The 13,194-nt window shown below is 41.2% G+C and overlaps 1 protein-coding gene across 2 annotated transcripts; it reads right to left on the reverse strand.

The window, feature by feature from the left end:
• Positions 1 to 3,041: 3,041 nt before the first annotated feature.
• Positions 3,042 to 10,931, reverse strand: LOC104054465 (protein NDNF). 2 transcript variants are annotated; one of them, XM_054070797.1, is made up of 4 exons: positions 10,178 to 10,328; positions 8,267 to 8,462; positions 6,188 to 6,321; positions 3,042 to 5,337 (listed from the first exon to the last, which is right to left on the reverse strand). In XM_054070797.1, the coding sequence occupies exons 2-4, from the start codon at positions 8,452 to 8,454 to the stop codon at positions 3,995 to 3,997; spliced, it is 1,665 nt and encodes a 554-aa protein (XP_053926772.1). In that variant the 5' UTR covers positions 8,455 to 8,462; positions 10,178 to 10,328; the 3' UTR covers positions 3,042 to 3,994. The 2 variants fall into 2 exon arrangements, with proteins under 2 accessions (XP_053926772.1, XP_009553760.2); XM_009555465.2 differs by lacking the exon at positions 10,178 to 10,328 and adding an exon at positions 10,460 to 10,931 and having other exon boundaries at positions 3,043 to 5,337.
• Positions 10,932 to 13,194: the final 2,263 nt, after the last annotated feature.

The following is a 13,194-nucleotide window of genomic DNA, read 5'->3' on the forward strand; positions in this document are numbered from 1 at the left end:
TACAAAGATGAAATAAAAAATAATCTTGCTCAGAGCTGTAAATGCATTCCTTCGTGGTTTTGTGGGCAGATAGGGAACAATTTCTAAAAGACTACTAGATTCACATTTAAGGATATCTACATTTGCTAGGAATCTCAAGGTAAAAGGGAACAAATAAATGATCTGTTAAATACAGGAGGGGAAAAGGAATGACAAAATAGATGATTCTCAATGTCAGTTAATATTTAACTCATAAATGTCATCAGCCCTTGAACCCAGTGTCAGAAACCTCTATGTTGCCTTTAGAAAGTATCTTTCAAGTGTATAACTTAAATGAGATTTATCACTGCCTCAAGTTACTTTTCAAAGTTTTCGGCTATAGCAGTTGCCTGTAATATTGAAAAGTGATGCTGATGAGCCCCTTGCTGCACTGTTTTGCAGCTTATAGGCATACACGACAGCAAACTGAAAAGCCCATGCTTTACTTCACTGTTTCAGATACCTGCACCTCATTTCCAGAATGCAAGCGGTGATTTGTGAGGCTTAGCCCATAAGGGAAGGGGATGTGTATGTGAAACCTGTTTATTTCTATTACGTGCCCTCTCTGATTTTGGTATCCCTGACCTCCACTTGCCGTGTGGAGGGGTGGCTTGGCAATGGGAGTAGTTCTGTAAAAATGCTGGGAAGAGATGCATGGGCTCAGGCTTTTATTTTAACAGTGACAGGACTTGAGATATGATAGCTGGAATCCCACAAAAACTGGGAACTGCAACTGAACACTAGGAAAAATACTTTGGCCTGATAGCACTGAGAATTTGCTTTAAATGATCAAAAAAAGCAAAACATTGCTTTTGAAATGATCTTCATAAATATATATTTCTGCATTTCCTATTGTGTCAGATTCAGCAGGGATGGGGAGCAGACGGAGAAGAGCTGATGACAGCTTAGGGCAGGCTGGACTGAAGGAACTAAGCTTACCTAGAAATTCAGCAAGACTGCAAAAAGCGTAAAGAAAAGAAAGAAGGTAAATGTAGCTAGAGAAATTTTATGGTTGGGCTACAGTATGCAAGCATAGTCAAATGGAAGGGGGAGAAGATAGGAAGACACCAAACACTTTTGAAAGAGAAGGGCCTCTGAGTGTTGAAGACAGGGTGCTGTGCATGTGAGCAGTTTGTAGGGGTAGGAAGAGCACCAGGGGTATAATGCAGCACCTTTGGTTTTGTTGTGAGTAAACCTTTGAGTCTTCACTCCCAGGACAGCAGTCAGTAAAGTGAAACCCAGTTTAAAGATGAGTGCACCCATAGGCTGCCTCGTAAGAAGGGTATGGTCGTGAGTGAATCGAAAACATGTTTACAGTCTGGTGCATACAGGCAGAATCACAGTGGAAAGATCAGCCAAGAGGAATGTTCCCTGCTCCTAGGGCCTGTGTTACAGACCATGGCTGGCTGCACATATAAACAAAGTGGGCTGCTACCTGGAAGGCAGGTTGCCTGTCTGCGTATATTCAAGCTTATGAATTTTGACAGAACAACATGTTCCTCTCCATAGGCAAGCTCTCCCCTTTGTGTGTAGAGGCCTTTGCTGATGGAGGGGCTGGTATGCATGGTTGAGCTCCTCCTGTGAGTGAGAGACTTAGCATCAGCTCTCCCAGCAGCAGCAGCAGCAGTTGCTTCTCTGCTTGTGCTACAGACTGCACTGCAGAAGCAGTAAGTTGTGGTCTCCAGAGGTATCCACTGGACTCAGCGTCGGGCAGTATTCTGCATGTAGCAATAGCCAGAGAGAGGGAGAGTCAAGAGGGTATTGCTGGGGGAGGAGGATCTCTTGGCTTTTCTCAAAATCTGCCTGGAATATCTGCTGAATCTCCAAACCCGCACTTCCTTCCCTCCAGCTTGTGACTAGCTGTCTGTAAACTCAGCTGCACTGAGCCTTTGCTTATCTATCACCTCAGACTGCTCAGCTCTCTTTCTGCCCTCTCACAGATTCTCCTTCTATCCCTTCCTTGGAACTCTTGACTACAGACCTAAACCAAGGTTTTGCTGAGAAGTTTAAAGCCAGTTCTGTTGTGAGAGATGTTCTTCAGTAGAGGCATTAGTATTGGGTAAGGTGGATATCTTCCAAGTGACATTTCTGTGGCATTTGTGTAGAGGGGACAAAAGGGTTAGTGCTCTGACAGACTGGGGGCAGTGGATTAAGAGTGTATTGTATCTGCAGTTAAAAGGATCTTTCTTGCTTCTCCTCTATTATTATAACAATTGTTATTACAGTCATTTGTAGGGCATCTAAGTGAAGTTCATCCAGAATATAAACACCTGAAATTGAGGAGGAAGGCAAAAGAAAACCTTAAGATTGCCAAGTGGAGATGACCTCGATTCCTCTTTGAGCTCAAGCTACTTTTGGCAGGAGCAAAATGAAGAGAAGCCTTCTTGGAAAGAAGGCAGTGCATCTGCCAGCCCCTGTAATTAGCCGAAAGGCCCACAGAGTGTGGGGAGAAGGTCACAGAGCACATGGCCCCTGCCATGGCACTGCTCAGTCCAGAATAGCGCCTGCAGGAATGTGAAGCCAAAGCCCAGATATTGCAGCTGATCCCATGCGAAGGCCAGAATCCTTCTTCTGGGACTAATGAGTCTGCTAATGTACAGCATGCATCGTTCAGGGAGCACGAAGCTGTCAAGTCTTCGGAGCAGGAAGCATAGAGTTGCAGAATGCACAGAGGACTGATTCAGTCCTAACCAAATGCCTCCAAGCATGCTTAGAGGTAATAATTATTCAAAGTAAATTAGAAGTTTGACAAGCAAACTTCTGAGGTATACAATAACAGAATGAATCATTTATAACTCTGCATAATATAATTGTAGAGGAAAAAAATTACAGCAGGCAGGATTTCACTGGCAACTTCTGGGTTAATGAATCTATGGTATCTCTATATATGTAAATTCCAGACCTGCTAAGAGCCTACATGCAAAATATTTTCTAATGATAACTGAAATTATCAGGCTTTTTTATAAATACTTGATATTTTATATTTTTTTATACTGTCTCTTGTGATCTAAGGAAGGTAATCAAGGAAACAAGACAACAAAAGGTTTATCAGGATCTTTACTACAAACATTTTCCCTCTTATATTTAATAGGAAAACAACATTTAATTTTTCCTAAAGCAACACATTCATTGATATAGGTTGGGTTAAGGATAGTAAAGAGTTGTCTGTTACACTCAGGAGTCACTCAGGGAGAGACATGGGCTTAGTATCAGAAACTATCGATAAAAACCTCCTTACCACAGCAGGATGCCTTACTGCTTTCCTCAATGGACAGCAGCACAGCAGTGTATTTGTATACTCCCTAGAAAAGTGGGATCCAGAGCCAGTTCTTGGTCTGTGTTTTGTCTGTTTCTAACCAAGCACAGTTTATCTATGGAAAAGAAAGCCAAGCACCCATGCAGGTAATAAGGGAAGGTGAATTTCAGCCTGCGTCACTCAAGGTGTGGTGCTTTACACCAGTTCCCCTCTCTGGGTTTTATTTAATTTGTCTCCATCCCTGTTCAAACAGTGGAGAAGTTCAGTTTGACTTGTGTAGTCTCTCAGTTCTTCGTCAGCAGATGGAGTTGCGCAAAATGGAAGATTCTCTGGGACTTTAAAATAATGATGTGTGATTCTTGCGAGGCATTTCCCATCATTTCTTTGTGGGATTTCAGAAACATTTTCAGAAGCGAATCTGTTTCTCACAGGTGCCATTGTAGGGATTTTGTTTCCATTTTCATGGGTTTGTTTCACAGATCTTTTTTTGCTATCCGAATGAGATAGATGAGGGGGAAAAATCCCACCTTATACAGGAGAGGAGATGCAAATGTAAACATAGCGATCTGTACAACTAAGATGTTTCCTCCATAAAATCTCACAGCTTTAATTTTTTTTGTGAGTGAGCATGTTCTAAACTGCCCAGGCTATGGCATGGATTGGCCTTGGTTTTAATAACAGTCTTCACTCACTGACTTCAAAACATTTCTTTAAAAACCTTCAACATTTTTTTCTGGTCTTAACAACTTTGCTGTGATATCTGACAGGGATGCCAGATGGCCCAAAGAGGTAAACATCAAACAAGTAAAGCGTCCCCAAGTCCAGTCCTTTGATGGTTTCTGTGGTGACAGCTCGCTGGAGATTCACATCAAAGAAGTACTTGCACAGCACTTTCTCTGACTTGCGCCGAGTTTCAGGTCCAGAACACCTGTCTGCACTTTGCAGTTCCGTCCAGACCTGATCTTCTTCAATTTTTTTCTTATATACACAGTACTTGCTCTCCTCTTGTGTTCCTAGCCAGGCAATGGTGACAGAGTTGCAGGTCCTCAGTTTACTGAAGGACTTAATTTTTAAGCTGTCTGGAAGAAGTGGGAATAAGGGCTTGTGTAAAGGGGGGGACACCTGTACTTTGATGGAAGAGTTAGACTCCTCTGTGGACCTCAGCTGCACCAGATATGTGTCTAGAAACTTTCCCTTCAGTGAGAAATACTTCAGCCCTGAGATATTTTCCGACACCACTGGTTTGCCATTCTTTGTTATGTGAACCTGTACTTGTCCACGACACAACTGAAAGGCGAATTGTATCTTTTTGTGTCTTGCCTGGTACTGCAGATTGTAGAATTTCTGGTTTGTCCCATCCAGGACAACCTGAATCACTTTTCCATCTTTCAGCTCCATGGCCTTAGGTTCGGGTTCATCCAGGGTTCTTGCAAATGTCCCGGTGTAAGCAGCACTGGCATTTGTGAGGAGATTGACGACAAAAACATCGAAGTAGTACTGAGTGCTGGGACTGAGATTGGGCACAGTGTAGGTGTTCTTGGTACCCATGCATATCTGCCTGACTTCCCCACTACTTGCTTTGCTGATGATGCTCAATTCACTGTTGGACAATATCATCACCTGCTGTGGTTCAAGAAGGTGTGGGGAGAGAGACAAAGCTAAGGTAGGTGGCAGTTTCATTCCAGAAGATCTGATTGCTGTCTCAGCAGCACATAAGCTCTTATAGTTGTGCTTTTCGTTAACTAGAAGACAGTACTGGATATTTTCTCTATGTTGCAAGACAGAGGGACTATGTTTCCAGGTCAGAGTCACTGTTGTATGCCCAATGCCAATAACGTCTAAGCGTGGATCTGATGGAAGTTCTGGAAAGAGGTGCCCAGATGTTGTGTCAGTTGTTAAGTACACAGTAATGTGTGTGTCTCGCTCAGTGGATAAGAACTCAAGAATGTAAAGGGCAGAATGAGGAGACATACCCATGTAAGTCTCTACAGAATTTCCCTTAAAATTAAAAATTGTAGACACCATACTTAGAGCCTTCTGAGATTTTGAGACCTCATGATCACCTGCAGGCAAAAAGCAGACTTGTAACTTTGGTTTTAAAAGATTTAAAATAAAGCACATTGCATAGATTTTATTGTTCATTGTAAGGGAATATCCTATTTTCTTCCTGAAAACAATAATTATAACTAAAAATACTTTTTGCTACTGGTATTTTGTTTAAATAAAATTTGAGTATCTTTTATTTTGGCAATGCAATCATATAATTACGTTTTCAAAAAGAATATAATTATAAAACCACTGACTGTCTCCTATGGAGATGGAAAATATATTATTTCAGTGGAATATTATTTGAACTCCTCAGTTGGGTGTACCTGCCTGCCAGGTAAGAACTTGTTAATGCAGCTTTCAGATTTTATTTTGAAAAATTAATTCAAAAAATCATGAAAGAGAATGTAATTTCCTCTTGGGCTGAAGGCAGCATAATGCCCACTGCCATGGCAGATGATATTCCTAGAAAAATAAAGAGCTAAATCTTCCGCACATCACAGTAGGAAGCAAAATGTCCAGTTCAAGTGGCTTAAGCCACAGAAAAAGACTAAGACAGCAGAGGGAAGTTTGGACCAGTACAAAGCACTTGGGAAGCTGATCTGCGTTTGTGGAGCCCCAAACACCCAGTGTTGTTCCCAAATATTACCCTGTGATTTTGACTTTTTTTAGATGTAATCCTTAATTTAATTGAGTTGATAGCAAAATTCTATGGGCTCCTGTGTTTCCTCCAGGGAGGCAAGGATGTCCTTTTCAGCCCATGGCAGTTTACAGGAGAGGGAAGCATGAGAGATTTAAGTTTGTGGAGAATTTTCTGTAACACAGCTACTTATGCTTTCCCTGTCTTAGGCAGACTGAGGGTCTTACCTTGTGCTGCTTTTCCAAGGAAACTTGCTGAAGCCTTGTGCACGAGTATGCTCCATTCGATGGGAACATCACAGGGGGTCACTGTTATCGTGAAAGGTGCAAGGGCTCTGCCTTCCTCCAAAACAAAGTAGTACCTGTAAATGTAGATTAAAAACAGGGTGTCAGGAAATCCAAGTCTGCCTGAGACTCCTGAAACAAGCTGTTCTGTTGTGGCCGCTCCACTATGGGCAGAAATGATCACTCCTCTTTGAGGTGAATCAACACAATGGGATGGTCAATGTCTGAAGTCTTCGGCTGAGGGAACAACAAATGCTCTATTTTTTTAAAATACACAAATATTTACTGGAAGTTTTATCCACTTAACATAGGCAGTATTTTTCCCACTGAATTTGAACGTGCTTCAGGTGAATATTATATTTCAGTACTTATCCAGCTATTTTGCATGGTGGATGTAATAAAATGCCTTCCAAATAACCACCTGCTGGTTAACTCTGAGGAATCTGGTATGCTTTGTCCCAGAATTTCCTGACTAGAGTTCAGTGAAAGCTCTTAAAACATATACTCTCTCATACATCCTTGAATATCTAGGTCTTCCTGGGAGTCATGTAACAGAATAACTTTAGCTAGCCTTGAAGATTATCAGATATCAATGGCAGTTTAATCCAGGCCAGTTTTAATTTACCTTTGTGACAGAGACTGCTGTGCATCAGCAGTGCAAAGCAACATCACTCTACTTAGTCAGGTTTTGGTTCCTGCATATTTACAATAAAGCTGAGCCTTCTGTCTCACTCCTTTGGTCTTCTGTTTATTTCAGTTGTTTTGGTATATATGGACTACATGCAGCTGCAGAAATGTTTGGACTTGGGTCAGTCCCTCTGCAGTTAAGGCAATTTGAGGGTTTTTTGTTTGTTGGTAAAACAAACCTGAGTAGTCATTATGGATAACTCATGTCAGCCTAGAGGTCTAGCTTTTTGTCAGGATATGGCTACTGTGCTAGAGTCAACCTTCACTGGAAACAGCTCCACATTTTTGAGTTTTTTACTTTAAGCCAAAATTATCATTTCTTAGTTTCCTGTCTGGATGATTCTGGGGTTCATAATGCCCTTATCTGATCATCTAAACTAAAGAGGGTTTTGTTTCCTAATTGCAGTCTTAATGTTATGCCACAAGAGCAGAGCAAAATTCACTTTTCTCTGAGATTTTGATAGCAATTTGCCTTTAACAAAGAGAACGCCTGGTTTTGCTCTTGTGAGCATCGCTGTATTATATAATATGTGCCATGTTGCAGTTTCTTTCTGTGCAATACATGTCAGGACTGAACCATCTGGCTCACTCTCTGCTCCATGACCGCTCTGCTGTATGTCAAAATCTGTATGTGTTTGTCACTGCCCAAGGTGGAGTTTGATTAAACCCCTTCAAGTGTATCTCTTTCCAAACAAGCAGATCAGTCTTTTCAAACCAAGATGCAATGCCAGTTGTAATATCTAGATCACCTACGTACCTAGGTATGGCATCAAACTTTGCAGGTATTTTAGGGAAGTGAAGAATCTGGGGAATTTCTGCATGTAGAGCACTTTTGATCTTAGCAAGGTTTAGCGCCAATAAACAAAACCACTTTCAGCCTGAAAGACATCGGCAGAAATCTTTCTGATAAGAAGTCCGCGCACATCATCTATTGATTTTTTGGTATAATTTTCTAGGTAAATTATTGTATATTACAGTGAACGTAGGATGGCCAATGTGTCTCTGTGGTTCTGAAGCCAGGCTGTTTGTGACACAGCTGTTGGCAGTGGGAGCTAACCTGCTCTGTATCAGCTCTGCTGCTTCTCTGAGGAACACCACCCAGAAAGGTGCCCGAAATGTATGTGTGAATCTAAACTTCATCTAAGAGGGACGTTCCAGATTCTAGGCAATGAAATGACACTTGAGTTTGACAGCAATGGGGCATTTCTCTGGAAAGTCAGTGGACGCAGACAAAGTTCTGCAGGTGCATAGCAATTCTTGGCTTGTATTGGTAGCGTGCAGCTACAAGTGTCGTAAGGAAGTGTCTCGGAATAGGAGTGACTGATTTGCTCTTACCTTTTAGGAATATCCTTCAGCAGGTGAACTGTTGTTTCCTTCCCATCAGCAAGTAGCAGGGAGTGGTAGAAATTGAAGAGATCGGTCTTGAAGTTCTGTTGGGAACTGGTGGTGAGTGCTTTTATGGAATGACACAAGAAAGCCACTGCTAGGAGATGGAGAGGCAGATAAAGCCAGAAGCAGGACATCTTCAGTACTGTAAAGCAAGATGATGAAAGTAAATGGAAACTGCTGTCTTGGGGGAGAAAATATCAGAGATCCTCTCATTCTGTGCCTTTTCTGATGTTTATCATAATCACAGCAATCCAGGCAGTCAAACAGTGCCGGTCTCCTTTTTCCTAAATTGCTTTAAGTTCACAGAGAAATATTTCTCTGAACATCTCTCTGCAGAGATTTAATGGTAAAAGCTGCTATGAAGTCTTTTATTATAAAAAATGTAGTCAATGCAGCACAAGTGCAATATCACAAGACAATTATAAAAAAACACTATGCTGACAAAATGAGTGGAGAATTACATTTAAAATATTTTTCCTTGCTTATAAGTGTTCATTTGATAAATTCCACGGCTGGGTTATTTGTAGTGGAATAGTCACTTTCAAACTGACAGGAGTTCACAATATCCCAAACACTGTTTCTGCCCTTCTGTCAGAGAATGTTATTTTTATGTCATCCATTATGACTGTAGGTATGTGTACAAAAGAGGATCATAAAAACTTATTCAGAGCAGTGTAGGATACTGTTTGATGAAGAGCGGAGGATCCTGGATAGGAATCCCTAAACTGATACTTAGGAGATTTTGAGCTCTTTGTGTATCTCATTTGGAGGAAGGGGTTTTAGTACTGTAAAGTAGCTGGATAAGTCATTCTGAGATTTTTGTATTGCCGGTCCCTTTCACACCTGCACCACTTCAAACCCATTTGCTGCTCACTGATAATGTAGCAGCTGTATTGTATTCACTGTGATATAAGATTTTAAAAAAAAAAAAAAAATCATGTATGCCCCTTCCTTTTGCCAGGAGGCTTTATTATCAGCTTTGGATCTATGAAAGAAATGCACACAAACAGTCCCAAAAATCATCTGTGCACATGCTGGCATTATTATCCAGTTTGAGAAAGAGAGGAAAGTGCGGAAGTGGAAAGAGCATAAAAGGGAGAAGGAAGGGCATAGCCCTTTAGTACAGGTGCCAGCTGTAGCTCAGGGATTTGGAAAGCAGAGGGAGCTCTGTGAGCAAATTCCCCTTTTTGAGGAAAAAGTAGCTTATTGCATCTTACAAGCAGCAAGGAGTAAAGATCCTGATGAAATCTGATTATTGGCTAATGATAGAATGGAACGTAAAAGACAAAGCCTCGATCCTCTGTAGTTTCCATTAGTTTCTAAGATCAGCCCTTTCCTCACAGTGCCTGCAAAAGTGCAGATCTAATGCAGTCAAAATATCTACAATTCAGCAGACCTGCTGTCCATTACAATTAAAGTGACTTTATAAAAGGACCACTTCCTTTATAAACCCATTTCATACATGATCGTTTAAACACAGTATTGAATGTATCTGTAGATTTTATGTACAAAATTTGTTTTCATCTGTCATTCCCCAAGTAACACACATCTTTTAGTATCAGTGAGATTATTACTGAAATAATCACTGCCAGGTCCTGAATGTCCTGTTCAACATCCTAATAAAGGTAGAATATTCTTTTCATCTTTGTAATATTTTTAGCACCTGGCTGTATGCAAGATTAATCGACCATCTGAACAAGTTGAAAGAATAGTTAAGATTATTATATCAATTCCATTGTTAATGTTTTCATACCAGAGCTTTCCTTATGACCAAGTCACTTTTTTGCCACTTTGTTTTTCTTGTAGTCTAGTGATAGCTTACAGATTCAAAATATAACCCCAGATATTTTGGTTTACCTTTGACAGTAGAATCTGAGTTGCTCCACACTTCGAAGAGGATTAAAAAAGAAAAAAAAAGGTCTTTCTGCTGCTTAAATGAAAGGATCTTGCAAACTGCACTGACAGCACAACAGCTGAGATTTTCTTGTCCAGGAAAACAAACAAACCAAGCGACCCACCAACCTATAATCAGCTTATCCTAAAGAGAACATCATCCTAAAGGCTGATTTCACTCAATTACACAAATGGTATATTCTCAGACTCTTGGAAATACGTTTTACAAAAAAATACTCTGCTTACCTATTGTTTTCCTGGCCAGATGATCTCCAGACCACTCGCTTTTTCTGCCGAAAGCATAAAATAAAACAACATACACTGTTCAGATCTCTGTAGACAGATGAAAACCAAAACAGCGCAACCAGTTTAACAGGACAGAACTGATTTTTCCATATGGCTCAGGAACAAATTTGGTAACTAAACGGCTTGCAGTCCTTAAGAAAAGAGGGAAAAAAAAAAAACCCCAAGACCCAGAGTGTTTTAGTATTTTTTTTAAGTTGGATATTTTCAAAGATTATTTCAAATTAGCATCGTTTTGAAATCTTCAAAGATCTTGATTGTTGCTCTTTCAGTTCTAGAGTTCCTTCTGGAGGGCTGCGAAGCACATTTGAGTGTGCTGCCTCCAGACAGCAGGACTTTATTCCTGCACAGAGTGTCAGCCAGGCTGTTAGAACAGCCTAATCCCAGGATGGCTGGCCGGAGAGTGGGTCTTTGACAGAAATGCACAGAGAGGAGGAGGGGGAGAGAAGGAGAGAGAGCAAACACTGTTAACCCTTGTTAGTCCTTAATACAATCCAGACAGGCGCACGCTGATCTCCTCCAGAAAAACTGGTTTTATGTCAGTAGCTTGATGGCCCTTCCATGGAGCATGTGATCTTCTTGCCTGCAGAAGTGTTGGATAGCTTCAGGTGTACTATGTTTCTGGTGTGGTTTTTTATGGCTCCACAGGTGCTGAGTGGCTCACAGGAGGGAAGGGAGAAAAGCCGTAAGGGAGATAAACACTGCATTTTTAAAGCAGACTGGAATTGGCAATCCTTTGAAGGCTGTTAGGAATCTACTAAATAGAGCTGAGCAGATTTCTTGGCTTGCAGAGTCTGCGTAAGAAAGAAACTCCAGAAGTGTATGAGCTGGGGAAGTATTTCTGGTGTGAAAGTATTGTGGAAGCAGGTGGGAAAACGGTGCATAGGAAATGGCTCAAAGCAAGCGAAAACAATGCTTCTGCAGTTGGGGCTACAAAACAGTTGCAGCAAAGCCATGTTCCCGACAGGCCCTGCTCAGAGCAGGGCATGGCCGGGATTTGTGTGCTGCTTGTACTTCTTGGCCCCTTTGCTGAGATGTCAGAAGACGAGCTCTGGGCTTGTCCCAGGGGGGATGCCTACCCAACTTTGATGCATGAACTTCTAGGCAGGCAATTTGCGAGGGCAAAGCCAGAGCATAGCAAGGAAACAAGGCCTTTGATCTGTTTTAAAATAAAGTCTCTTGTTCAGTGTTAAAAGAGAGTGACTTGCAGTAACCCATCACCATTGTCTCCCTGGATTTGAATATGCATTATTTAAGCCTTCTCGGGACTGAAAGTTTACATAGAAGACTGGCGCAGGTCAGGAAAAAGTATAAAGATTTCAACAGATTCTACACAGCAGATCCTTATGAAAATGTAAATTTGCTCATCAGCTGATGTAATTAAGAGAAATATTTACAGTGTGTTTACTCTCATTGCAGAAGATGGCAGGAATAATTATGATGTTGTTTATCAAAGATTTGCTAAAATTTTATTTGCAGAGAAGCTTTTGCTGAACAACTGGGATTTCAAAAAAAGGAACGATGTTTGGGACCCTTAATACAGGCACTGTATGATCAGAGTATTGGCACTGTGGAGTTAGGAAGGAACATTGTGAGGTGTTTGCTAGACAGCTAGCAAAACTAGGGTAAATAGAAAACAGGATCTTTCAGACAAATTGTAATTCTTGTGTGAAATCCAGAATGGGTGATGTCTGGGTAACAAACGTGGGAACCCATGAAAATATAAGCACCTATCCAGAATGAAAGCATTCCCCCGCTGGACCAGAAGCATGAGAAAAGGTGCTGCAAAGTCCAGTATGTTTCCAGAGCGGTCCTGGAATAGGAAGATGTAGGTCAGATGAGGTGCATCAAAAATGTACATTGAAAACAGGGCATGAGAGAAAAGATATTGCCCATAATATAAGTGTGTGAAATATAGCATGTTTTTGATGAGGTTTGGAGGGACATATGGATGGAAGTAAGCAGGGAGAATTGTAAGGAAGTAACCAGTGTTGTTAAGTAGGAAGATCTTCGGGCAGGGTTGAGGAGCAGATGTTACTCATGTCTGGTAAAATCCCTAGTCAGTATGGACACAGTGGACATGTTTGTTATACAAGGGGGTAGACTCATGGTCTCATCACTGATGAAGACCAACTCTCCTCACTGCCATGAAGACAAGCTGTTACCTTGACCTCAATTCAGCATCCAGGGAAGGCAATAGGAGTCTTTCCATTGGCCATCATTTCAGCTGTGTTAAGGCAAAAGTTTGAAGGAGCATTCTGTCTCAGTGAATGAAATATGAACAAGGATGATAGGTGAAAGAGGGTGACAAGATGGTTTAAGTATGGATGTAGTCCAGTTCCTCTCACAGTTATTTCTTGCATGCTTCCCATGTGTGTGCTGGAGCAGTGTGCATATTCATAAATTTAGAGGTTCACTGAAGCGGTATCAAATGAAAAAACAATATTCTCTATAGAGAAAGTTCAGAGCTAAATTCATTACTTGTATAGCTTGACTGAACTTAGCGGAGTTACAACAGGGATAAATCAAACCCTTGATTTGGTGCAAAATTGATACACCAGACTTCTCACTAGAAAAATATAGTCTGTAATGAGCAGGCTCTGTTGCAGCTCAGAGCAGAGTCAGTGACTTCAGGCAGGCTGTTCAGAGATTCTGCTTTTGTACCAGCCCTGCCGGCC

Source organism: Cuculus canorus, chromosome 7, assembly GCF_017976375.1.
Source record: "Cuculus canorus isolate bCucCan1 chromosome 7, bCucCan1.pri, whole genome shotgun sequence".
Taxonomy (NCBI): domain Eukaryota; kingdom Metazoa; phylum Chordata; class Aves; order Cuculiformes; family Cuculidae; genus Cuculus; species Cuculus canorus.

Coding starts and splice junctions, on each gene's coding strand:
- LOC104054465 (XM_054070797.1), bottom strand. CDS start 8,454: ATGTCCTGCTTCTGGCTTTATCTGCCTCTCCATCTCCTAGCAGTGGCT. Junction 6,322..8,266: donor CTGAAGGATATTCCTAAAAG/GTAAGAGCAAAT, acceptor CTACATTTACAG/GTACTACTTTGTTTTGGAGG. Junction 5,338..6,187: donor CCTTGGAAAAGCAGCACAAG/GTAAGACCCTCA, acceptor TTTTGCCTGCAG/GTGATCATGAGGTCTCAAAA.